Source organism: Parasteatoda tepidariorum, chromosome 10, assembly GCF_043381705.1.
Source record: "Parasteatoda tepidariorum isolate YZ-2023 chromosome 10, CAS_Ptep_4.0, whole genome shotgun sequence".
Taxonomy (NCBI): Eukaryota; Metazoa; Arthropoda; class Arachnida; order Araneae; family Theridiidae; genus Parasteatoda; species Parasteatoda tepidariorum.
Window position 1 is genome coordinate 55645303 of NC_092213.1, and position 26639 is coordinate 55671941.

A 26639-nucleotide genomic window follows, 5' to 3' on the forward strand; every position below is an offset into this window, starting at 1 on the left:
AGATTTTCATGGTTTTTCTCTCTATGTAACACAATTGCGGATCAGTTCCATCAAAAAGTCTTCCACAAAGGCAAATTTCTCCCAATACTTAATCCAGGAGTTTCCTTGTCTTCTAGATTGGGTTCAAAATTACAACGATACGGAGTTGAACATTGGTAGTCGTCAACTGAAAGTTCGGTCGGTTGTAATAAAATAAAATTAGGAAAATGGGCAAAGTACTACTCCACCAGATTGAATTTGCTTATTGTGATATCAATAAATATTTTAAACGGTTTTTTACAATAAAACAAATCTTAATTCATTGTTAACTGCCTGCACTAAATAGTTATTATATATATATATATATACACGTTTATTATGAAGTTGTACTTTCTAACAATAAAAAAAAGACTTATATAATTTTGAAAGAAAAAAATCTGTAGCTTTCCGAACAAAACAAATTTCAGATTTGGAATCCCCACACCAGAATTTAAGTGAGATCATAAATCAAGTACGTATTTGTATAAATGAAACAAAAAATATGTTCCCCAAAGTTATTACAGGGTCAAGGAATGTAGGACGGAAAAGCTGGCATTAAAACCATTGCACTTGCAGCTGGTTTTCATAAAAGTTAAAATAAGCTATTACTAATCTTACATAAGAACTTTCCATATATATGTGTGTATATATACATGGGTGTATTTGTGTTTGTATGTGTAATATTTGTGTTTCTATGTCATAGCTGTTAAAATATCTTGGTAGCATTTATATTTTAATCTTTTCAAAAAATTGGCTATAATGAAATGATGAATTTCTTACTTGTTATTTTTCTTTTTTCACTCTTCCATCTTGATGTTTAATTCGAGTCCCGAAATTCAAGCAAGATTTAAATCAATGACTAATTTTGTGTTGCAAAAAAAAAAAAAAAAAAAAAAAAAAAAAAAAAAAAAACGGCTTAGGAGCTGGCAATTGAGGGTTAGTAATAATGCAGCACTAGACGGAAGAACAACGAGCTTTAGTTCCTAAATTTCGTACAAAATTATTGATTTAACTTCGTCAACTGTGAAACGAGTAATAGAAAATTACAAAGAGACTGGATTAGTTCGATACATTAAACACGCTGGTCGTCTATTAATAAGACGTTCAAATGATAACATCAAATCAATGCGTGAGAATGTCGTTAAAAGTCAAGGAGCATTATATTATCGATTCGGCGTCATGGGCAAGAATTGCAAATTTCAAGAAGCTCCTTACAGCGAACGCTCACTAAAGATTGAAAACGGCCAGTCTAATTCGACTCCTGTATATAATTAATATGTTGAATAAACAAAACATGAAAACTAAAATTTGTATGTACTGTCATTTTGCTATAATGTTCCTATTTTCAGAATTAACGACATTCCAAATCAAGGGATTTCGGTAATATTAATTCAAATACTTTATATCGTATAGATCCGGATGCCCAATTGGACCAGGAGGCACTCTCCATAAAGTCGTAGAACTTTATCCCACAGTTGTTGACTCTCAGAAAACTAGGGGTCTAGCCCTCGATGCTCCTGTTGGAGATGAAGCAGTTTTTATGGCAGCTTCAACTATGTAAGTATGTAGTGTAACAAAATATAACTTCGGCAATTTAAACCATATTTTTGGAGCATCGATATTTCTAGGCAGCTTCAACTATGTAAGTATGCAGAATATCATGATTTCAAAACTTCAACTATGTATAGAAAATACCAATTTTACTTCACTAGTATTAATTAGATTCGAAAATATTTTTCGGCAGCTTCAACTGTGTAAGAATTTTTAATATTTATAATACCTCGGCAGCTTCAACTGTGTAAGAATTTTTTATACTTATAATATCTCGCAGCTTCAAGTGTGTAAGAATTTTTAATATTTATAATACCTCGGCAGCTTCAACTGCGTAGGAATTTTTAATACTTATAATATCTCGGCAGCTACAACTGTGTAAGAATTTTTAATACTTATAATATCTCGGCAGCTACAACTGTGTAGGAATTTGTAACACTTATAATATCTCGGCAGCTACAACTGTGTAGGAATTTATAATACTTATAATATCTTGACAGCTTCAACTCTGTAAGAATTTTTAATACTTATAATGTCTCGGCAGCTTCATCTGTGTAAGAATTTGTTATACTGATATTATCTCGGCAGCTTCAACTGTGTAGGAATTTTTAATACTTATTGTATAATATTTCGGCAGCTACAACTGAGTTTCAAATTATTAATATTCACTGCTCGTGAGTTTTATTTTCAAGTGTAATATTTACACATTGATGCGGATTAGAGCCGAGTCAAACTGATTTCATTGAATAGAATAAAATTTGGTTAAAATTAACAAATTTTAAATTTATATTTAGACCTAAAATTGAGGGGATGTCATTATTATTATTTTTGAGAGTTTAATGGGTATACAACTGGGGAAAAAATCACACACTTATGTTCAGCATACATTTACGGATGGTGTTTTCAATATAAATTAAACCACAACAATCTCGAACTTTTGGCCGGCTCTACTTCCGGTTAGAAAGTATACAGCTGCTTACTACAGCTTATTCTGCTAGGCGATATTTTTTTAAACAGATAATTTTGTTTTGAATAAAAGAAATAAATTATACAATTTCTGAGCTCAAATCTGCTGTATTTCATAAGATATTAAGTAATTCTGGCGAGTTTCATGTGAAATTTGTTTTAGTTATTGAGAGATGTATTCTCAAAAAAGGTGACATGGTTGCAAGATTTTGAAAGAACTCGCTTTTTGGCAGTTCTGATTTGGCCCTTTTTTACTTGTTTATTATTGTCTGTTCTTGGAGCAAGCTGTGCACCATCATACGTTAGTGTTGACTTATAGTTCGAGCAGAGAGATTAAGTTCATTTTACAAATTATAATTTAGGTTTAAATTCCTAAGTTGGCACATTGTTAACAGGGTAAGAAGTGTTTTATAACGATTCTTTTTCCAAATAACAATTCTTACGTCTTGAAATTACAGATTTTCAAATGACGATTCTTCTTTTAAATACAAATAATAAATCAGGTAACAAATACACGTGTACAAGAAATACCACTCAAGATAGTCTCAAAACCCAATGATCACGTTGTGAGCCAAATGGCTTCAAAACACATCAAAAACAGTGGCCAGGAAGTCTAGTCAGCCAAACGCTTGCAGCGCTCCCCAGTATAAGAAACACTATCCATTTCAATTTTTCATATTTTGAGTTTTGTGTGTCCCCTGATATTTGTTTTACAATTCATTACTTATTGCATTCTAGGACCATTATGATTTCTTTACCTAATAATGGTTGTCTTAGTTTTAAAAAATGACGTAAAGTTATAAAAGCATAAAATAGTGAACCCTTTCGGAAAAAAAATATTTTATCTATTTGTTCTTTTTCAGACTTCCTGAAGACCAGGAGAAAGATCCTTTTGGCATTATTGTATCGTACTCAATAAAGGTTAAACTTATCTTAGGAGCTTTAGGAGGGTAAGTTAATTTTTAACAAATCAAAACCATGCCAAATCCTAAAAGTGAAAGTTTACGCGCCTCGTTTAACAAGTACACTGCTAATATTATTCAAAACTTAAACTGATTTGCGGCCGGGATAGCCTGATTGGTAGGACGTTGGGACCATGTCCAAGGGGTCGTGAAATCGATCCCCACCAGCCGATTTGCGTTACATGGAGAGAAAAACCGCGAAAGCCTACCACGTTTAGCCTGAAGGCAAAGGGACTCTAACCCATCATCCGTTTGCCATTGAGGATATTTCACATCAGCACTGTGGTCGGTGCGGAATTCGTATCAACCAGCCATCACTGGAATTCGAACCCAGGCACGCACCTCATTGGGAGGCGAGCGCACTATCCGCAGAGCCACTACGGCTTTATATGAATGGTTGACTGTATGAAGCTAAGCACGAGTTGCTTTTTTTAGTTACTATTCGTCGTAAGAATTCCGGATTCGGGTTAATTCGGGATTCGGTTTGAAAATGGGCGCCAGTCAATATTAATATACTTGTAGTACAATAGGACACGTTCTTTCATTTTAACTTCAGCTTAGTCCGTTTAATTTTAGCAGAAAACAAATTTGAACAACTTCTAAAGCATGTCGTGATGCAACCCAAAAAAATAACAAATGGCGATATTTTATACAAATATATCCAAGTGAGATATACTACACAAAATATGGTAAACCTTACGCTTTATTTATGTAGCGATATTAATTTTCCTAATTTTATTTATGGCTCAAGACCTTTTAAAATTTATAAATTACAGAAAGCTTTTTTATGCATGGTAAAATTAGACGTAAATTTAAACACAAATCACAATACTAAATCATCCTAGAATCAAGCTTATTCAAACGAGTACTATATACGTTCTATTTATAGGACTTCATCGCCTCGTAAACGTAAAAGGGATATACAGGAAGTTTAAATAACTTCCGGTTTTAAGAAGATGTTGAGACCCCTATAAATCAAACTTGTAATTGATTTTCAACAATTTAACCTCCTACTTTTAGTTTACATCAAAATCGTCATTAGAGTAGTAATTGCATCGTTAAAAAATTATTCAAACGTTGCAGTTACAATAAACTGTACTAGAACTAGTCCTATACAGTTTTATGTTTCAGCAAAACCTGTTTTTTTTTTTTTTTTAAATTAAAAAAATCTTGAATCGTTGTACCATCCAGAAAAGATCGTATGACATATTTGCATTAAAAAACTAACGACTTTTGCATTTATTTATTTTTACTCATACATATATAGACATTGCTCATTTACAAAGACGACTTGGACATGTCTGAAATACATCAGGGTTATTCGAATCAGTTCACTCCATGGTACGGAGCGTTTGGCTAGGCAGGAATAGCAACTGGCTTTTATGGGAAGAGAGTTAGCAAAAAATTACAAAAGTAATTTTTACAGGGTTTTAGCTTTTTTTCCCCCAGGTGTTAAGAAAGAATTTTTATTTCCACTGAACTAATTTTAAATTAAGATTCCCATGTTTTCCCTGAAGAGTATGACTCATGCCGTAGCTAAAAGAATATCAGCTGGTTTATTTGTTTTAAATTAATTATGACTGCAATAAAAAGGATTTTCCTAACCAGTGTGAAGTGTGCGCTGACCATCTAGCCACCCCTGACCATATATTAAATTGTCTGGGGCTCTGCAGACCAGATCTTTTCACAAACCTAATTCTAGCATTGGATTTTCAAAGACACAAATTTCACAAACCAGATGTAGCGTTGCTAAACAACGGAGATATGCAATAACAACAACATGACTGCAATAGATTATTACATTAATGTGGAATTCTAGTGTTGCCTTTGATTAGGCACCAGAACGTTAAATAGGTCACTCGCAATAACATGGACAGTATGATGAGGAGAGATAAGTGAGGCTCGATTAACCTTTCAGCAGGTGGCAAGAATGATGGCGGTTAACAAGAAAAACCAGACTGAAGGCCTTATGTTACCTATGATGGATAAAGATTATTGGTTATATAGGTTATTGTTTAAAAATCCCACTATGTTCCATTTATACTCATTTTTTATCTGTAATTGAATGAATTCTTCAACATATTAGCATCATTTACAAGCTACGTACTTTAAATCATCATCATTTTTTTTTCTAGGGAGGTTGTAGCTGAATTACCTTTCGTTTTAATGAGTACTGGAACAAAGAAAATAGCTGCGGATCATCCGTAAGTTTTCCTTATAATTTTTAAATTACAAACATTCTGCCAATATCTTTTATTATTATAAACTGTATATACACAAGACCTATTTCTGTTTTCTTACCAGTTTTTCGCCTTTTCTTTCCTTTGTTCCTCATTAAAAATTCTTGTGACTGATAATTTATTTTGTAATAAATAAGCTCGTTTAATTTTATTTTTTTAAAACAATAACTAGTCGACTTATTTCTTGATTGCTTTAATTGCGGTCTCATTGTAAGATTTTTTTCCTAGTTTTTTTTAGCACATTTCCACATTGGATAAGATATCTGCTTAAAACATCAATAGCAAGTGTTTAGTCTGTATCAGAAGAACATGGTGACTCATTCTTTAGTTCATTACGATGTCTCATTCTTCTTCGTCATTTTCATTCATTGTCTTTGTAAATTACGTTTACATCCCTTAATTCAGTAAAATTATCTTCGTTACAGTTGGGCTTTGCTGAGTTTAAAAATATTATTTTTACCAACATGCCAAAAAACTTTGTCTTTAAACAGAGAAGCTGTCACCCTTAAATACTGATTTTTCTGCCATTAAGGAGTTGCAAAATATTTTTTTTAAATTAAGACTGTCGTAAAAAAAAAAGAAAAAAAAGTGTAGTTAAAGAAAGACTCTAAAATATATGAAAGCATGTGTGTAATTATGTATTTAGCAGTCAGAAACTAATGAAAAGTAAAAAAAAATTATCTGAAAAAGAAATTAAAACCTACAACATTCAGGTAGGAGGCAATTATTCAAGCGATATAGAAGCAGATTTAAAAACTTAGAGCTCATACAGTCACAATATGCCCACACCTTAGCCGAAATAATCTAAAACGTTAAGAGTTTTTTTATTTGCTAAACATTTATTAGAAATCATAAACTAACTATTCTTATCTCAAATTCTGGCTCTACTAAGAATTTTGTTTGTAACTGAGCAAAATCTCTCACAAAATATTTATTTTCAGGTCTTTAGTGGCTAACAGAGAGCTATCAGTTGAAAGTACAACACCTCAAAACAAAAAGGAAGCTTAGTGAGTCTCAAACTCAGAAGAATGGGATACATTAGTAAAAAAACTATTTAAAACTTGTCATGCAAATTTATTGTGTACTTAATATTATCCATCAGAGAAAGGCAGAAATGTTTATTCATGGATGTATTAATTATAATATTAATTATTTATATTTAAATTTATAGATTCAATTTTTATTTCTGAAAATGTTATTTTGATCTAAGTATAATTAATTGTACATCTTTATGAACAATAAAGAATACCTATTTTGAGAACATTGATGTTTCTTTTTCAAAAGTCTATTGTCGGCATGATCAATCAGTTACAAAAGCTGTTAACAGCACTTTTAAAAAAAAAAAATCTAGGATAATTGTATAAAATATTTTGTCAATTAGCAGATTGATTATTTTTAAAAAATAAATAAATTGTATGACTGTCATGGAACAGCAGACCTAATTTTGAATTTATGACTATCCATGTTCAACACCGTAGCCTTGCAATTTTTAATCCAACCCAGAAAACAAGGGAACCCCTGATGTAAGGAACACCTAACTTAAACAAGAGAAGTTCTGGAGTTGAAAATAAGCATTTAAAAAAAAAAAAAAAGGAAAATTGTTCTAAAAATGATACAAGACCAATTTCTTGTTGGACAAGATATTGAAATTTAGATATCTCAATTAATTCATTTTCTAAGGCTTTTTGGATATTTTAATTACATTCACTAATCCTTCTTGATTGATAAAATTCACAGACCTTTCCCTGTTCTGTGGCTACCTAGTATAAAAATAAATCCTTTATTTTATTTTGTATGAGAAATTATTTTCAGATAAATAAAAAGTTAAAATGACAAGTTTGATGAAAATCTTCTTAAATTTTAACTATATAATAGCTTTAATTTTAACTACCTAAGGCCCATTAAAAAATGAATGTTTTGCTTTGAAAACTGAAGAGTAAGGTTCTAAATGACTTTTCAATGAATTTAGAAACATAGGCTTTAGAAAAGATAGTAACAACTGAAAGCTGTTTATGAAATACGTTTTCTAATGCTAACAAAACTAGATCTATAAAAAAATACAATAATGTATGTCAAAAAATATTTATTAGCACATAATTATGTACATTTCAATAGAATTTTTATAAATTTCTCTGCTAACACTATTTTGCATGACCTAAAGAGAAAAAAATAGTATTTGTAAGCATAAAATATTTATTTGATACAATGTAAAACATTTGATGAAATTAATCACTAAAATGAGAAAAAAAAAGAAGTTTTTATGCCAATTTATATATTAAAAGGTATTTTAAATCTGATAGGTGAACTAAAATGTCAGAGTATAAAATATATTAACTTTTATATAATTTGTTAAGATCTCTTTTTGTTTCTATCTAATCATTTTCCTTTTTTGTATTATTTTTTGAAATTTCTTAATAAACAGGAAGAGGGGGGGGGGTGGAAACACCGTAGATAATAGATTCAAAGATTAGAACGAAAAGTCTCAAAAATAGCAACTGCAAGATTGGTCTCTTAACTATAAAATCATAATAATTACAGATAAATCGTAATAGTTGGCACCTCAGACAAAACATTCCTACTATATTAGGACATATATAATCCAAAGTAATTGGGATGATACCTACTTTGGATCATAAAAACATAGCTGCCAACCTTAGGAATCAAAAATTAGGAACACTATATGTGACAAAATAATACGCAAAAAATTACGAGAATAAGACTAAAATTTAACTATTAAATAAAAACATTAATAGACATATATTTAAATACCGTAAATTAGTAAAACAAAACTAGAAACACTATCTTTTGTGGGAAATAAATAATATTAATATTTTATAATTAGGAATACCGGTATAATAATTTAAAAACAACCATTACCTATTAATATATAATTATTCTTCTCAAAATTATAAAACACAGGTAAATAATAATCTACATCATAAACAAATATTTCTGATGCAAGTGTTAAAATACTACAATAAATTAAAAAAAAAAATAATAGTTGTTAAAGATTCATCTTAGTGAAATGATCAGCAACAGCTATTGGAATAGTATTTCCTAATAAAAAGCTACTAAAAATTACTTACAATAAACACATTAAGCGTGGTTGCAGCGATCAGAATAAGAGATTGGTTAAAAAGCAAATATACTGCAATTTTATGAAAATTCAGATTTTTTATAAAAAATATCAGAATTGATTTAAAAATTAGGAACAAATCCAAAAAATTCAAAACAGTTGGCAGCTATGTAAAAATATTCAGATCAATTGAGATAATATCATTTTTCAATCCATACTCATCAATAAATTCTGAAACTCAAGTTTTGAGAATAATACTGCTACATGGTATTTAAAATAAAATTCGATTTAAACAAACTTCGATTTGTAAAACAGGTATAAAGATATTTTAAAATTCATTTACAATGAAGTATTTATAAATGATAAAAAACAAAAACAAAGAGATGAATGCAAGAAAAGAAAAAAAAGATTCAGTAGGGGCTGAATTATGACAGAATATTATTGAGTGAGGAGGTTAAAGGGAGAGGAAAAAATAAATACATATGCAAAAAGAAAAAAGGAATCACACTTTAATTAACAAAAATATTTGTAAATTAAGCTTCTACTAAACTTAATTTTTAAAAACTATTTTTTTTTTTAAACTTCAAATTTTCTACATTGTTATCTAGTACAGTGAAACCTGCCAAGTTGACCACCCTTGTAAGTTGGGCACCTGCATAAGTTGACCTAAATTATCAAGAACGGAATTTTTCCTACATAATATAACGAAGCAAAACCTTTGTAGCTTGACCACCTGTCTATCTTGTATGTTGACGACTGAAATAAGTCAATTTTGTCTAGGAGTATTATGAAATTCTATTCTAAAACCCTCATAAGTTGACCAGAAAAAAAAATCAGAAAATTTTCTGTCATTTTTGCAATGTATGTTAAAATTTCACTTGTTTGGTGAAATAGTGTAAAAAGCTAATCTAAACCCTTTTGTGAGTTGACCATCAGGGGAAACTGTAAGGGGTCAGCTTTTGACCATTTCTTTCATCCGTTCATTGAAAACAGGTGTGTTAGTTGAAAAGTTGCTCTTCCAGTTGCAATAGTGAGCATTTGAATAAATGAATGCTCTGAAATATGCTTTGATCCTTTATTTATGGTCTTTGATCTTTAAGTGTAGTAAATAAATTTTAAAGTGTTCAAATAATTTTATTTTGTTAAAGTTTTCAAATTACATGTTTTCGTGTTCTGATATTTTAAGAAATTATATTTATTTAACACTTCACATGCACAACTAACGAAATAATCTTTAAAAAAAAATTAGTTAAATATTAGAATTATATGTATCAAATTGAAGTTCATTCAGGTTTAAACACATTTCTTAAGATATTCATTTGCATATTTTCTGAATAAAATTTTTAAGTCAAGTAAAAAAAAAAAAATATTAAATATATAGCAACATGATATAGGAAACGAAAAAGTAAACAATGACCCACCCCCTCTATATGTTGACCACTAAAACAATGCACCACAAGTGGTCAACTTACACAAGTTTTACTGTATTTAATTTGGCATTATTCACTAAAAAAATTTATCTAATAAAATATTACCAACATGATATGAATTGTTAAATGTTTTATTGAAAAAGTATAAACAAATTTCGCATTCTTAAAAAAATTAGAATAAGCTTAAATGATTTTGTTCCAGAAGCCAGTGCACGATTGCGCTGTAAGAAATTTAATAACTGATTTTTTTTGTTTTAAGAATGATTTTTTTTATTACTTCAATATGGATTAAGGCGCATTTGATTCTTAAGGAAATTCATATAATGAAAGATTACAAACAGCATGAACTGAATAGTTAAAAGCCTTATTTAAAAAATAAAGATAATATTGTGTGTATATTTAATTTACTATAAAAAGCTTTAAAATAATCTTACAGTCTGTTTTATTACATTTTATAACACCTTCTTACTTTTTTTTTTCATTATGAGATTATAATGATAACAAGCTTGAAAAGGTTTTACACTGCATTAAAATAAATCAATAATTAAAGCTGAATAAATTCAGAAATTGATATACAACATAAATATAACAGTCATGGGTGATTGTGACACTAAGTAAAAAACCCTGAAAATTTTATGCACAAAAACTCGATAACAAGATATCAATTTCTATACTAGTCATATTCAACATAATTTTTTGAGCTAAGATTTATAATTTATTTATTATTAAGATTTGAGCTAAGATTATTCCCTACCAAATGGTTATATTGAATTTTTAAATCACATAAACACGAATCGTGACATTGGATTTTAAACTTGCATAAATTCAAATCCAGATATTGATTGTATATTAATTTCTTATTAATACAACATATTGTAAATATATACAATATATTGTATATACAATATATTGTAAATACAATATATTGTAAATACGAATTGCCATATTGGATTTTTAAACCGTGTGAATATGATTCACAAGTGTAACTTTTAAATCAGTTAAATACAAAACTCGTTGTTTGACATTAAAATCATGTGAATATGAATCGTGCTGTTTAAAAAAAATCTGACAAAATAAAAAAAAATTGGTGTAAAAATTATGTGCATGAAAACGTCTCGCTTACGCGATTTAGTGAAAGTTTCGAAACGTAAATTTTAGATCACCAAACTCTTATATTAAATTTTAGACTGTGGTGAAAATTTTGTCGTTTTATAAGTTTTTTTCCGCAGAGATTCGGCAATAAATCACACGCCCTGCTCTTAGTTTCTAAGCCTGGAGGGATGATACAAAAAACTAGAAAATCTGGGGTACACACGGAATACAATCACTTTTGAACAGTGTCAAGAACAATAATTTTTTTTTTATTTAGTTGAATATTCAGGGAAAAAAAGAAATAAGAAGGAAAAATGTATTTTCTTGCATTATTTTGTGGAAGGCAAACAACAGAAATGAAAGAACTACTAAATTATAATAAAAAATAAAGATGGAAATAAGAAAGAATAATTACTTGTGATTGATGTGGGCAATGATTCATTTGCTTCAATTTTATTTTCTATTCTATCACATTCATCATCTGAATATATTGAATCATATTGAGGGATAGTACCTGCAATGAAATTCAAAATATTAGTTGGATAGAAGCTTGAGCAAATTTGAAGACCTGACTTCTTATTTTTTTGAAAAATGAAAAGCATTTAAATGGATAACTCTAAATACTTTATCACAGATAAAATTATTGTATTAATATCATTTGTTTTCAAATAATAAAAAAAAACTTAATATTTAATTATTTTTTTTTAAAACTATAACAATCTCTCTAAATTTTATTTGACACATCATGGGTCTTGATTTTGAGTTAGAAATCATTTATAAAATCAAAAACCATCTGTCACAAATAAAAAGTTATTAAAAAAAAAGAGCTTGAATTTTAACTTTGTGAACTGTAAATCAAAGATCAGGGGGGAAATGTCAATTTATGAACAATTTTCATATATTTTGAAACAAAATTCCCAGGAGAAAAAAAAATTTATGCTGATTCATAGAAGATCCTAATGCCAGTTAGTTACGTTTCATTGAGGAAAAAACACACACACTCGAATAGTGGGAAATTCAAAAGTCCTTCAAAAGTACTTCTTTATTTACTTAAAAGCATCACTATGATTAATAATTATTGTATATAGGCAATTGTTTCCCTTTATTTCTTCCATAACGAATTTGTGTCGCGACCCAGGCCCATACATTACACAATTTCCTTTTACACTAAAAATTCATTTAAATGAACAATTCTTAAGAACTTATAAGCAAATCACAAGAAACAAAAAACAAGAACAAATAAATAATATTATTTGGTTTACAAATAATAGTCTAGCTAGTTTGAGAGTGTTATAGTCTCAGAATTAAAAGAATATATAGTTTCATTTAAAACAATTTACATATTTACGCTCCTTCAGCAAATTAAATATTATATATTATTGATAACTTAATGAATATTTTTGAAAAAAAATTTAAAATCAACAAAAAATTAATAAATAAATAAAAAATTTAACATGAATTAACACTATAAAATAAATAAATAATATTAAAATATATCACCTTTTTCAAGAACATATTTTAGTTTATTGCAGGATGCTAATATGAATCCTAAGTAAGGGGGAGAAGGTTTCATAGGTCTAGACATATATTCAGGATGAAATTGAACAGCAACAAAATAAGGATGATCTGAAATGATAAACAAAGAATTAAAACATGTTATGTCTTAGATAATACAAAAATCAAGAAAGCGTGTAGAATTTTCAAAAATATTCTTAAATGGCAGCCTATCAAAACAGTTCCTGATTAGCCCTTTGATGCAGAATTTTTATAAAAGATATTTTCTTCATTATTTGTATTAATTTAGGTCAAAATAAGCGAAAAATATTATATTTAGCATTTAAATAATTCATGGTTTGGTAATACAGCATTGAGCACCAGCATCTCTTTTTGAGCCAATTTTAAATGGTCCAGTCAGATGAGCAAACCATCATTAATTTCAAGCCTCAATAAAGGTTAAATAATTATTCATTCAAAAGAAATAAAAATGATTAAACAAATTCCAAAAACAAATTTTTAAAGAAATTTTGATTTAATAATCCAAGTATTAAATAAGGTAAAACACTAAATAAGTATTTTAATATTACCTTGTAATTCTAAAATTTCTAAACGTTCACCAGTTTCATCTTCTGCAATAAATTTGAGACCTCCTTTTTCGATTTCAGGAACATAATTCTTATCCACTTCATAACGATGTCTATGACGTTCTTCAATGACATCTTTCTTATATAGGGATCCTAAAACAAAAACAATAGTCACATAATCAAAGGAAATTTTGGAACAAAATTATTTTTTCAAATGCAAGGTAACTTTACAAAATCATTATAATGAAACAAAGACTAAGCCTAACTAGCTTAATATCATTTAAAATGTGATTTTATGAAATAACTTTTTGAAGAAATAGAAAATAGCTCATTTGGTAAAGTGAAATTAAAAATGTGTCTTAAAGTAATTTTTTTTCGTAATGTAATAAAAAAAATTACCATTGAAAAATAAAAGACGATAAGTTAAATCAATATTATATCACTAAACATTTTTAACAAAATTGTTCCCAGAATATCAGCAATGAGTTTAATTAGTATTGCATTATGAAAATGTATTTAATTATTATTCTTTACAACTTAATTTTACAAAACATAAAAAAAAGCAACTTACTCAATATTGTATCCTTAAAAAAATGTATTTCAAAGAAATATATTTATTGCGATGAAACTTAATTACCCATGAAGTAGAAAGTATTAATTTAATATTATATCTCTAAGTGCCTTTTTTTACAATATATTACATAATTTTTAATGAAAAATGAATTTAATTAGTATTGTATCATTGAAGCTGGAAATATTATTCTTTACAACGTAATTTAATAAAATATTATAGTAAAATAAAATAAATTATTCAGTTTAACTTAAAATGTTCTTTTATAATATATAATGTAATTTTATAAAATATTATTGAAGAATTATATATTTGGTATAACTGAATATGTATTTCATAATTATTTTTCACAATGTAATTTTTTAAAATTTTATAAACCAGTTAAAAAAATTAATCATACATTCTTTTAAAACAAATTGTTAAAATTCAATGCAGTAAAAATTTTGAATGAACTACATAAGATAAGCTTATTTGTAAAACATTAAAAACTTTTAAAGTTACCTTGCAACAAAACTTTACAAAATCAACATCAAACCACAAATTTAAACTTACTTAGAATTGAATCATTTGTTTTGAATATTGTAACTTTTTTCCCAAGTCTCATTGTTCCTCCCATTATTCCAGTATGGTGTTCGGGCATCTCAATTATCTACAGAAAAGATGTCAAATATTATTTTATAAAGAAAAAAAAATTTATAAATTCACAATAGGGCTGAACAGTAATGTTAACATATTGCATATATATAAGAGCACAAAGCAACACTTGTTATTATTACTCAGATGGAGAAAAAAAAGAAATTCCTTACTTATTATACATGCTAGACTTTTACTTATAAGAATATTAATAGTACAGTAAAATATAAGACTAAATTCTGATGTGTAAAAAAAAAAGTTATGTTCTAACAATGTGTTAAATTTTGGAGTGTACACTTTTCAGTGTGAGGTAAAAAATTGCACTACCTTGTGAGTCAAGTTTTAGCAAGAGAGGATCGAGGGCAAATAGGAGAAATTTTATAGGTTTCTTAACAAATAAGGCATTGTTTTTAACAATTTTTTTCAGATGAATCCTATAAGACAATGAACTAACAGTTAAGAAATAATAATCATTTTAAATATAAAAACCACAAAAAACTAAGTCCAAAAATTACAAAGATTTTAGTGTAGAAAAATTATTCTTTGACTTGTATCAATTTACTCTTTTGATACACTATCTAGTAGACATCTAGCCATAAAAAATATTGCTTCTAATGTTTTTTTTTTTTTTTTTTTTTTAAAATGAATCAAGATCAAGTACAAGTTGATAAGATAAACAATTTAACTATTAGTTTTATTTTATTCTTAATTTGTCGTACATGATTCAGCATTAAAATGTGCATCAAAAACACTTCACTTGTTCATGTAGCTACCAGATGTGTATGTAAGCACAAATCATATACTGTTTGCAATTAAAACCATGATTACCTAAAAATTATCGCCATTGTCTTATATTTGGTCATATTGCACTGAGAGTGCAAATATACATGAAAATAATGCCTTACTTGTCTAAATAGCAATGTCAACACTGTAAATAAGTAAAAAAATAGGATATATTATACCTAAAACTCTTATACTAGTAGAGTCAATGAATTGAGATTCATTTCATTTATTTAAAAATGAACGAACGCACCCGCACACACACACAGGAAACAATACTTCACTTGTATAGACAGCAACAACAAAAAGAAGTACACAGCTTGTTGTTTGACAAGATAACTATGTTCGTTGCATAAATAGGTATGAGTCAAACATTATATGTTTTTAACATGAAATTATTATAATTTCTTAATTATTTATCCTATTCCTTCATACTCATAAAAAATATCTAATCAGGACTGTACCTAACATCAGAAACAATACCCAATATGTCTAGATTTTACTAGTATTTGGTTCTTCCTTAATTTTCTTTTTCTTTCACGCAATTTTCAACCACTTACTAAAAAGAGAATGCTTAACAACTACTGACTGGTTAAAACTTTCTGAATATACAGGCTTCGACGAATTTTGGACTATCTTTACCGTACTATCAAAAACGCACAGTAACAATGCTATTAATTATTTTAAATACATTAATTGTGTACATATTTCACATTATGGTTTTCTGAACTAAAATTGAAAATTAAATGCATTAAGCATAGACTTAATGCTATTAAAAATGCCAGTATGATTATTTTCACTGTTTTTACGAAAACTGATAATCCTAGCTGTACGTTTAGAGAGAGTTACAAATGACCGAATGCTCAGTATTTTTAAATTTTTTTTTTATTTATTCACATAGTTTTAACATTTTGGGATTTACGAGTTTTAGACTGTAATACACAATGACAAAATACAGCAGCATTTATTTTTCCAGAAGTAAAAAAAATTCCAAACAATTTCACTCCACTTAGAATCCACAGCTGCAAAATAACTAGCAACCCCAAAAAATTTTGAAACTTTCCTAAAACAATTGCTAAAAGGAAAATATGCCATTTAATTTAAAAATAATGTTTTAACTGCGGAAAAAGTTATAAAAGGGAAAACTAAGAATATTTCACATCAAAGCTATAGAGAAACTAAAGGGCAATAAACAAAAAGGCAAAACAGCATCGAAATAGAAATATTAAAGCCTAAAAATTAAAAACCACATGATGTATAAAAATATATTGTTATTAATATATATATATATAAAATTTTAAGAATACATACAACATGCTTCTTGTTCCGCAATTCGCTATCAATATTTTCTTGACTCTAAAATAATTTCAAAAATATGGAAATAAATATTCAAAATTAAACATACTTAAACAATATTGCTTAACGTAACAGAAATATACCAAAATGTACATTAGTTCTTTAGGAACACAAAAATATACTTACAAGACCTTTTTTGCTCAATCTGTCTTGAGCAATTTCAAATGAATCTGCATCCTCCCACCCTACTACATTGCGAGCAAATTCCACAACAGCTAATTGAAAACCCAAACATATCCCTAAACAAAATAGATATACATATTTAAAATTCAAATAACTCCTAGGCATAAAAGTAACAAAGATAATTAGGAAAAATACTTAAAATACAACTTTTTCCCATGCATTTTCAGACACTATTTAATACTTAGTGACTTTTAGAAACTTAGTTATCTGATAATAGAATTTTTAAAAAAATTGGAAATATCATTCCATAGATAATTCTGGAGTGTTAACTTTGAATAATTTAATATGCTAGTAATAAAAAAATCTACACTATCAATGGTGATAATTTATATTTAAAAAAAAAAGCTGTGTTAAGTGCACTCCCCTATTCGAAATTTCATTTCTCAAATAACAGAAAAGGAAAGAAATTATTCTCTAAAAAGCTATCTCTGATAACACTGCTGCTTAGTACTGCATATATTTAAAAATTTAAGAGTATCAGTTGATTGGAATTTATTACAACATAGGCGAAGATTCCACAGGGCTTGAAAAGATCTGTCTCAAAAATTTTAAGTTTGTAATAATAATGAACTGTTACAAAAACTGAATTCATTTTTACTTATACAATTTTTCATTTAAAAAAATTTATTTTGGATCAGATAAATGCTAGAACAAAAAACATGCACTTGTTAGTTTAGATAAATGCAAGAATAAAAAGATGATTCCACACAAAATCTACATGTTATATTGCTTACTTTCAGCTCACGGGTATAAGTCGCAGATTATATAAAAAATATAAAATTTTTGGATTTTTTAAATCATTTGTTTCCAAGATATATAGTTTTGAAAATGATCTTATAATAAAAAACACCATTTATAATTTTACTACATTTAATTTTTATTTTATTTATTATTTAAAATCATTTTATAAAATATATATTAAATTTAAAGATTTTTAAAAAATAAATAAAAACTAGAATTAAAAATAACTAAAAAACTAGAATTACAGACATTAAAAAATAAATAAATACTAGAGTTCAAAATAATTTGCTGAAATTTAAAAAAAACCCCAAATTGAAATTTTATCTTTTTTCAGAAAAAAAATATTTTACTTATTTCCTATTTTGAAACTTCCAGAATGAATTCCTATTGGATCATAAAGAAACAATATTTTCTAATACAACAGTTACATAAATCAGGTAATAAAAACCAGATTTTGTGTTATTGAAGAACTGCACTGGCAAAAATGTGGCACATTCATGTAAATACATGATTTATGTATATAAAGTATAACTTATAAACAAGTGGCGAAAAAAATTTTTTTGTTGCAAAATGAAAATTTTGCTATACAATATATAAACATTAAAAAATATGAAGAAAAAAAAATTATAAGAGTAAGTGAGTATCCTAACTTATAATTGATTGATTAATTGCTGAGTTTAATAAAATAAAAAATATCCATACAATAGTGCAGATAAATATTTAATACTTATATCACAATAGCTAGCAATGAATATACAGCACTAAGCAAAAGTTTTTAAAAAACTCAGTGAAATAAAATCAAAGCATGCAGAAAATGTCCAAATCTGTCAAAGTTCATGAGGGAGGGGTAGAGAGACTTGGGCAGCGCTGAGGAAATTTTTGATTAAAAAGTTTTTTTTTCTTCTATTTATCATAAAGCTAAACAAAAAATATTTAAAAAATTATTTGGACTGTAATAGACAATGCAAATCACCAATCAATAAATTACTTCTACAAATTAATTCTGTTACAAAATGAATAATTAAAAAATATAAGTAAAAAGTAAAATAAAAATGTATTTTTATATACTTAAGCAAGAGTACCTAAAAATGGAATTTTATTTTCTCTGGCCCATTTGATTGCTGCCATTTTTCCTTCAGACCCATTAGAACCAAATCCTCCAGGAACTAAAATTCCACTGTAAGAATAAAAATAAAACAAACTATAAACATTTTTATTATTTTTTTTTTATTTGGAGTAAGATTTGTATGCTAGTGTTATGTTTAAATGTCAGGATTTGAATGTTAAAACAAATAATGTTGCATCTTTAAGTTTAAATTGTGAAAATCAAATAACAACATACCAATATTCTGTAAATGTAGTTCATATTCAATCAAAATGTTAAATGTAAATAAAAACAGCTAAAATAAGATAAAAATTTAATATAAATGCAGGAATTAATTTAGCTTTTGAGTATTTGTAAAATTTAACAAGGAGAAATTTTACTTTGAAGTATAGGTATGCTGGTTTTTAAAGTCAAATACCCTTTGAACAAATGCGAATTTCATAAATGGCAAATAGTGCACTGTAATAATCTTAAACACTTAATATTACTAAAATAAAGTTTCAAGATTTTGAGGAGCAGAAAATGGCATATTTTGCTTGATTAAACAAAATGAAGTATAAAAAAATAGTAAAATAGTTATATAATAAACTTTCAAATATATATATATTTGAACAAGTAAAACTATAGTTTTATAATGCATTTTAATGTATTATGCTGATTCAATAAAAATGCGTACTATATTGAAAACAATAACTTTTCCTAAAATCTGTAAGCATAAATTACTGTAAGTATAGATTACTTTCAAATTAGTAACTGTATAGTAATTACTTTTAAAGACAGGTTGTGTAATAATTATTTAACAATGGTAATTAATTTTAAAATACTAATTGTTCAAATATTTTCTAATTACTTTGTAATTACAATAATAATAGTAATTAACTTTAAAGCACCTAATTATATACTAGTTTAAACTTACACATCTGTAAGTATAAATTACTTATTTAATCTTTGAACAAAATGTAATGTGTAAATACATACTCAGCTTTGCATAAATTTTGCCAAGCTTCATGATATCGCATGGTTTTTTGAGTGAGAGTTTCAAGATCATTATCTGTTTTCGGACTGCTTTCACAATCAGGTTTTTCAAGATCAGCAGCAGCAATGAACTATAAAAAGAGAAAGTAATTAGCGTCTTAATATTAACACTGACTCTAAATTTTACAACAAAATTTAGATGTTGCACAGGGGTAAAAAAAGTAGATATACAAAAGAGAGGAAAATTCAGTAGAGAAGATAGACTTTTAGGCAGTGATATATATATTAAGGAAGAGGTAAGTAACTATTAAAATGCAATCCTCACAACAATAGAGAAAGAAATTATTAAATAAAACAAATGATTTACCTTATAAAAGAATGAAGTTAAAAGAGTGTATACTCCACTGATTTTTCAATGGGGAGGAATGGGAGAAACTTGGTGTATCACTCACTCAGAAAAGAATAATAATAAATAAAGTCAAATTTGGACAGTTAAAAAGGGAAAAAAGGTGAGGGCAAAAAAAATCTTTCATAGCGAAGATCTAAAGAAGATTTTGACCCTAGTTAAATGCGAAAAGTTGAACTGCGAAATAGTTGACTGGAAAAAATGTTCTAAAAAAAAAGCAAAGACTCATCTTGGGCTGTCGTGTCACCAATGTTGATGATTTATATGAAGTTGAGTCTTTCAAATTTTTGATTGATAATAATTTATCAATGGTCATAAAAATATTTACTCTTAACATGTAATTAGAATTTGCAATCTCTGTGTTTATTTTCCAGCTTATAAGTAAGAAGATTATTTATTTGATTTTTAGTTTTGAAAACTAAATTACAGCAAATATAAAATTTCAAATATTACAAAAATATTAATATAAGAATATAAAATTTAAAGTGTTATCTAATTTAAACACTAATATATAAAAGTTAAAATGCAAAATTTTAAATGACACAGCAATTCACATTAATTATAAATATTAATATTTGATATAAATTAAAAGTTAAGTAAAGTGTTAAATTTTAAATGTCACAATAATTCACATAAATTGTGATATAAAACTTAAATAGTATTGTTTAATTTAAACATTAATATTTTATATAAATTTAGCTAAAAAAATTAAATGCGAAGCAATTCACATAAATTGTAGACTATCAATTTTTTTTTGTAAAAGACAGATAATGATTAGAAGACAATAAACCTTTATGACTTTTAATGTTTACAATACAATACATGATGAAACAAATTTAGTAATTGCATTAATGTACTCATAACACACAATTCACATAAATTGTGAATACTAATATGCAATATAAAACATAAATAGTATTATTTAATTTGAATATTAATATATGATATGAAAGCTAACTAAAAAATTAACTGATTTAAGCAATTCTCATAAATTGTAAATCTATCATCTAAGTTTTTTTTGTCAAAGGCAGGTAATGTTTAGAAGGCAATAAACCTTTTTGACTTTAATATTCACTAAACAATACATGAAAGAAATTTAGTAAATGTGTTTAAAATATTTACTTTCAAATTCAACTTTACACTGCACTCTAAAGTTGCGTGCTGCAAAGCTTTTATGACAGAAGCATAGGAATCTTCTAAGCCAGTATATTTTCCAACTAACGCAATTTTTACTTCATTTATATGATGATCCATTCTTTGGACAAGTTTTTCCCATTTTTTAGAAAGATTTTTACCTTCTTCAGATAAAGTTAGAGTTCTTAGAGGTAGCTGTAAACGATCATGGAAAAATTCTACCATTCCTTGTCCTTCCATAAACATTGGAACATGATATACAGATTTCACATCATGTAAGCACACAACCTATAAAGAAGAATATTTAAAAGATGGATGAGAAAAAGTTGGTTTTAAAAATTATAACAATTTCATCTAAAATTATCACAATAAAAAATGTGTTAGAACTCTCCGAAAAAAGTTAAAACTTTCTGATAAAACCACAAAAAATATTTAACAGAGATAAAAACTGTTGTAAAAAGAAAATTTGCTGTTTTATATTTAATTTTATTCTTTCGTTATGTATAGAATAATTTATAAGTAAAATAAAGTGTTTAAGCATAGACTTGGAAAAAATTGAATTTTTTTTTAATAAATAACACGAGTTAAAAAAATGAAATTTCAGTTTACCAGCTCTGAGCGTCACAAACATATAAAAACATTGAAACTCTTGATGGGATTAAACTAAAAAACAATTTTGAATAACTGTTGAAAAAAATGAGAAAAAAAAACATGCTCCCTATCAAGATAGTAATTGAGGTATATATGAAAAGTTTTTACTCACAGAAGTACAAGAAAAACACTCAACCTTTTCAGGGCTTAAAATTAATGATGACCTTTAATCCAAGACCACTAAAATTTGACTAGGAACATCATAAAATATATAGTCTACGGACTTCCAAAAAAAGCTTTCGACGTTAAAGGAGGGTGTGCTGTTTTGATTTTTGTCCCAAAATAGTATATTTCATGAAAATTGTGAATGTTACACATTCACTGTATTTTTCCATTTGGATTAACCAGATAGTAGAGAAAATAATTGGTGGATAAAAAACAAAATGGTGGATTCATATGCAGCTTTGCCAGGAAGAGCTACAATTTATCTATTTAAAAAGTGCACATATTTTCAAATAAAAGCAAAACTTCAATTTCATTTTTACTTAAAGTATAATTTATATTCCACTAATATTATTCTGGACTTCTTAAGTTTATTTGAAAAATACTTTATAAATCAAAACCATATGAAATAAACACCTTTTTTAAAAAACTCATCTAAGTGAACATGTACTTAGTTTAAAAAATACGAGAAAAAATTTGCTAAATACGCATTTAAGAAACCATTTATCAATTTACATTGCTAAAATACAATCTTTGTTACGTATGTACTCACATCATCTTACCATAGAGAAGCACCTAGCCATAATTTTCATGATTTATATTTTAACAATATATAATCTTTACACAATAATGTTTTTTATTTAAAAAAATAATAAATCGATAAAGTTAACTTACTTGTTCTGGTGGTACATGGCAGAAATTTGAAATTTTTTCTTTGACAACTTTATCAATGGGATTTTCACTCCTACAAACAATCTTGAGAGAAAAATAATTCAATAAGATATTCAAATTACATAAAGAGAAGCATTATATAAATAAATTACATTGTGGTCTTGCAATAACAATATCAACCCTGAAAATCATTAAAAACTTTATTATCTTGATCACTTTAAATTTTAAAAATAAAAATTATTTAAATTCTTAAGTCAATTAATTATTAAATTTTCCATAAGAGATTTGTGTTTTTGCATTATATAATTTCAGATAAATACCATTACGAATGAGTTTCTGATCCATGAGATTACAAACTTTATTTCATACTAACTTTGTCATGCAACCTTAAAAATTGCAGTCATAAAAACTTTTACGCAAAAGTTATACTCTATAAAAAAGTGCACTTTTAGATGCATGGACAAAATATTCAAAAACTTATTAGTGAAAACGTAAAGTAAATATGAGATTAAAAAATTAAGCATTTAGCAAAACATAAGATTTTTTCGGCATTGAATTATAATAAGTAATAATATTTATATTTAAACTTTAGAACTTTGAGACAACAAACTTGATTATGATTATCAAACTAGGAAGTTTGATAATCATAAATGCTAAATACACCAAATGTAAGTTCTATTTTGTACATTGTTTTAGAACAAGCTTTAAGTTTTAAAAAGAATGTAGAATAAATTGTGTAGTATGTGTCTTCAAAGTGTAGAATGCTCAGTAATATTTTTCACGGCTACACAGTAGTATTAAAGAAAATAAATATAAAAAAAATTCAAAAGAAATGTAAGCAAATTAAAGGATAGAAAAAAATTTTAAGGTACCAGCTTAGTATTTGCTAAAATCAACTCTAAGTTTCATAAAGAGTTTAAATCATAGTTTTATTAATTCAAAGTAATTTTTTTTAAGTTTGGGAAGACAAATCAAGTGCACAATTTTTAAATTTAACTCTTATTCAGCTTAAAACTCTTGAAATTCAAAGATTAACTTCTAATCCTAATTGGATCTTCACTAAATTTCAAATCACAGCTTGTAAATCAGAAAATTTAAATCTCATTGAATATTAAAACAGAATGTTTATTCATAATGAAGGTTTATTTAACTTGATTTCAAATTTGAGAAATAGGACAAAAAAAAAGTACAAAATTTAAAAAGTTTTAGGAAAAATCCATTCATTAAAAAATTTTGGATTAAATATATATATATATATATATATTGCATAATAAAAATCTATCTTTGTTTATAAGAAAAATAATTAAATGCAGGTATATTAAGTATAAACCAACTTACTAAATCTGGTGAAAGTCCTAATCCTCTTAACTCTCTCACACTGGCTTGGGTAGGCTTACTTTTATGTTCACCAGTAGATTTTGGCTATAAAATAAACAGTAAGGAAATTATTGTAAGCACCAGAAGCCTTTAAGAATAAAAATGAATTTTTTAAAATTAAATTGAGCATTTTTTAGAAGCTCTTTTACCAAGGAATACAAAAAGCCAGCATTGAAGTAATACAGCAAAACTCCATTTTTATGCTGTCTGTTTCATGTTATCGCATTTCCTAATTAATTTTTTGCTTGTCCGTGAAACTGCCTATAATGTTAAATTATCGCGGATTTTACATTTCTGTTCTTAAAACCCCCACTTTATATGCTTCTTTTTTTTTTTTTTTAACAGATCAAAATCATTTTTTCGCTACAAAGTTCGTGCAAACTTTTTCTCAATTTGCTTTTTAAATTTTTTTACTTATTTTTTTTTAAAAAAAGAGACTTGTTTATTAGCTGTTTGTAGCTTGTTGCCTTCTAATTTTCTTTCTATTCTATATTAAACATTTTGTTTGTGAGAGAAATTTTCTCCTTGTGTCAAAATCAGACAGGTGGTAGGATAGGTAAAGCAAGGGAAGGTGGAAGGTTAAAGGAAGCATGGGAGATTAAATAGTATAATTTTCTAGTTGAATATTTTCCAGCGAACCTCAATCTTTGAATCTTGAAATAATCTTATCTTTTAAAGAACATTATTCTAAACAACTGGTTAGGTTATCACCTCGTTTTTGTGAATTCCGGTAACTTGCATTATGCTTTTAAAGCAAAAATAAATGTTCTGGAAACTCAGAATTAATTTATACAACATTGGCTAGCGTCAACTAAAATGTATTACAAATAGGTTTAAAAAAACATTTAGGGTTTAATTGTTTCTCGGTATCCAACGGAAAACATTGGACCTTTAGAATATAATTGCAGGGCTAAAGATCTTCAGAAGTCTATGACGCGTATATTGAATACAACACATCCCATTACTTTTCAATTCTTCAATATCAGATTTGATGCTTGCTTCAGATGATAATAAATCATAAAGTTCAACAAAAAATATCAAAGAATATAACCACAAATAATCAAGAGTTTGAAAGGATAAAAAATATAAAACATTTTCAAATAGCAAGTATTAAGAGGAATATCGTTGAAGTTGTAAAAAATTTTTTAAAAAATTTTTAAAGGTTACCCATTTCTCTCTAGTAGTTCATCTTGCAAGTGTCAATTTTTTTAAAATATACATATATTTTTCAATACCTCGATTTTGTGTCATCCCACTTCCAGCATTTTTTAACGCCAGTCTGATGGAAAATGAAAAATCGAGGTTCTACAGTATTTTAAATAGTAAAAACTAGATCACAAATTTTTTCTTTCCATTATCATAAAACTGTGAATGTTTTTCATACAAATGTTAGATTTTTGTAATTAGCATAAATTTGAATAACTGTTACAAACTAAAAAAAAAAATTAAAATAATAATAAAAATTTTATATTATTAGCTAAAAATCATCATGACATATGACAACAGTGCCTTAAAAATCAGCTTTCAGAATTCAATCGAAAAATAACTAAAAAGTAAATAAATTAAAATAACAAATGTATCAACAATTTATCAGATATTTAGTTTTTAATAACAGATTTGTAAAATAAAAAATTAGATTTTTCTTAAATTATCTATCTAAAAAAAAATTTGTAGCATTTGTATATGCTGTAAGAATATATTGCTGGTAAGTCACATTATTGGACTATTAATTTACAAAAAGTATATCATTCGTATGATTGAAGTAAATGTACAGTCCGCAAAAAAACAAAAACGAATCACCCTGAATAACTTTCGTTCTAATGATCGGATTTTCACGAACTAAGTGTCAATCTTAATGGTTCTTGTGGGTGACTTCAAATATGCTAATTAATTAGTGCTAACTATTAATTAAGTTACGAAATCAGACACAAAAACGCACTTTCTCTGAATAAGCATACATTTTTTTCCACATATTTGGATTCTTAACCTTAAAAATATAGGGGGTAGCCGCAATCTGGGAAAAATGGTCCCCATAGTTTGGTCAGGAGAACGATCCAAAGTTCGTACCCCTTAATGTTAATTTAACTTTTTACGTTTTTTGTCATATTTTCAAAACTAATAAAGCAATTTAAATAAAATTGCACCCACTCATAAAACTCATTTATCCAAAGATAATATCATGAAAAAAATAATTTTTAATGATTATTAATTATTTTTTATTATTTAATTAAAGAGAGGATGAAAAAATTTTGAATTATAAGGTATGAATTTTTTTATACCATATTAATCTACATATTTTTCAATTGAAAAATCTAGTTTCAACTGTTTTTATTTATTAGAAGCTGAGAAAAATTAAAATTAATTATTTAAAAAAAAATAATTTGGCGACAATAAAGAAATGATTAAATGGGGCGATTAATATTAAAATGTGATAAACTTGACATCGCGCCGTAGTGTAAAATTTCATTCATATTTTT

At 26.8% G+C, this 26639-nt stretch overlaps 2 protein-coding genes across 6 annotated transcripts in view; one reads left to right on the plus strand and one right to left on the minus strand.

The window, feature by feature from the left end:
* LOC107439478 (arrestin 1) overlaps positions 1 to 6998 on the plus strand; it is a 24532-nt gene extending 17534 nt beyond the window's left edge. Inside the window, exons 8-11 of the mRNA XM_043052374.2 lie at positions 1432 to 1575; positions 3399 to 3485; positions 5633 to 5701; positions 6679 to 6998. Coding sequence (XP_042908308.1) covers positions 1432 to 1575; positions 3399 to 3485; positions 5633 to 5701; positions 6679 to 6745 — 367 coding nt within the window. The 3' untranslated portion in view covers positions 6746 to 6998. The remainder of the gene's footprint in view (positions 1 to 1431; positions 1576 to 3398; positions 3486 to 5632; positions 5702 to 6678) is intronic.
* Positions 6999 to 7805: 807 nt separating this feature from the next.
* LOC107439477 (CTP synthase) overlaps positions 7806 to 26639 on the minus strand; it is a 44529-nt gene continuing 25695 nt past the window's right edge. For all 5 annotated transcript variants that reach the window (XM_071187193.1, XM_071187196.1, XM_071187194.1 and 2 more), the window contains 12 exons: positions 24124 to 24207; positions 22789 to 22869; positions 21289 to 21588; positions 19764 to 19891; positions 18763 to 18857; positions 16883 to 16995; positions 16712 to 16756; positions 14540 to 14636; positions 13420 to 13569; positions 12836 to 12961; positions 11751 to 11849; positions 7806 to 7892 (listed from right to left, as the gene is read on the minus strand). In XM_071187193.1, the coding sequence (XP_071043294.1) occupies positions 7879 to 7892; positions 11751 to 11849; positions 12836 to 12961; positions 13420 to 13569; positions 14540 to 14636; positions 16712 to 16756; positions 16883 to 16995; positions 18763 to 18857; positions 19764 to 19891; positions 21289 to 21588; positions 22789 to 22869; positions 24124 to 24207 (1332 nt within the window). In that variant the 3' untranslated portion in view covers positions 7806 to 7878. The remainder of the gene's footprint in view (positions 7893 to 11750; positions 11850 to 12835; positions 12962 to 13419; positions 13570 to 14539; positions 14637 to 16711; positions 16757 to 16882; positions 16996 to 18762; positions 18858 to 19763; positions 19892 to 21288; positions 21589 to 22788; positions 22870 to 24123; positions 24208 to 26639) is intronic.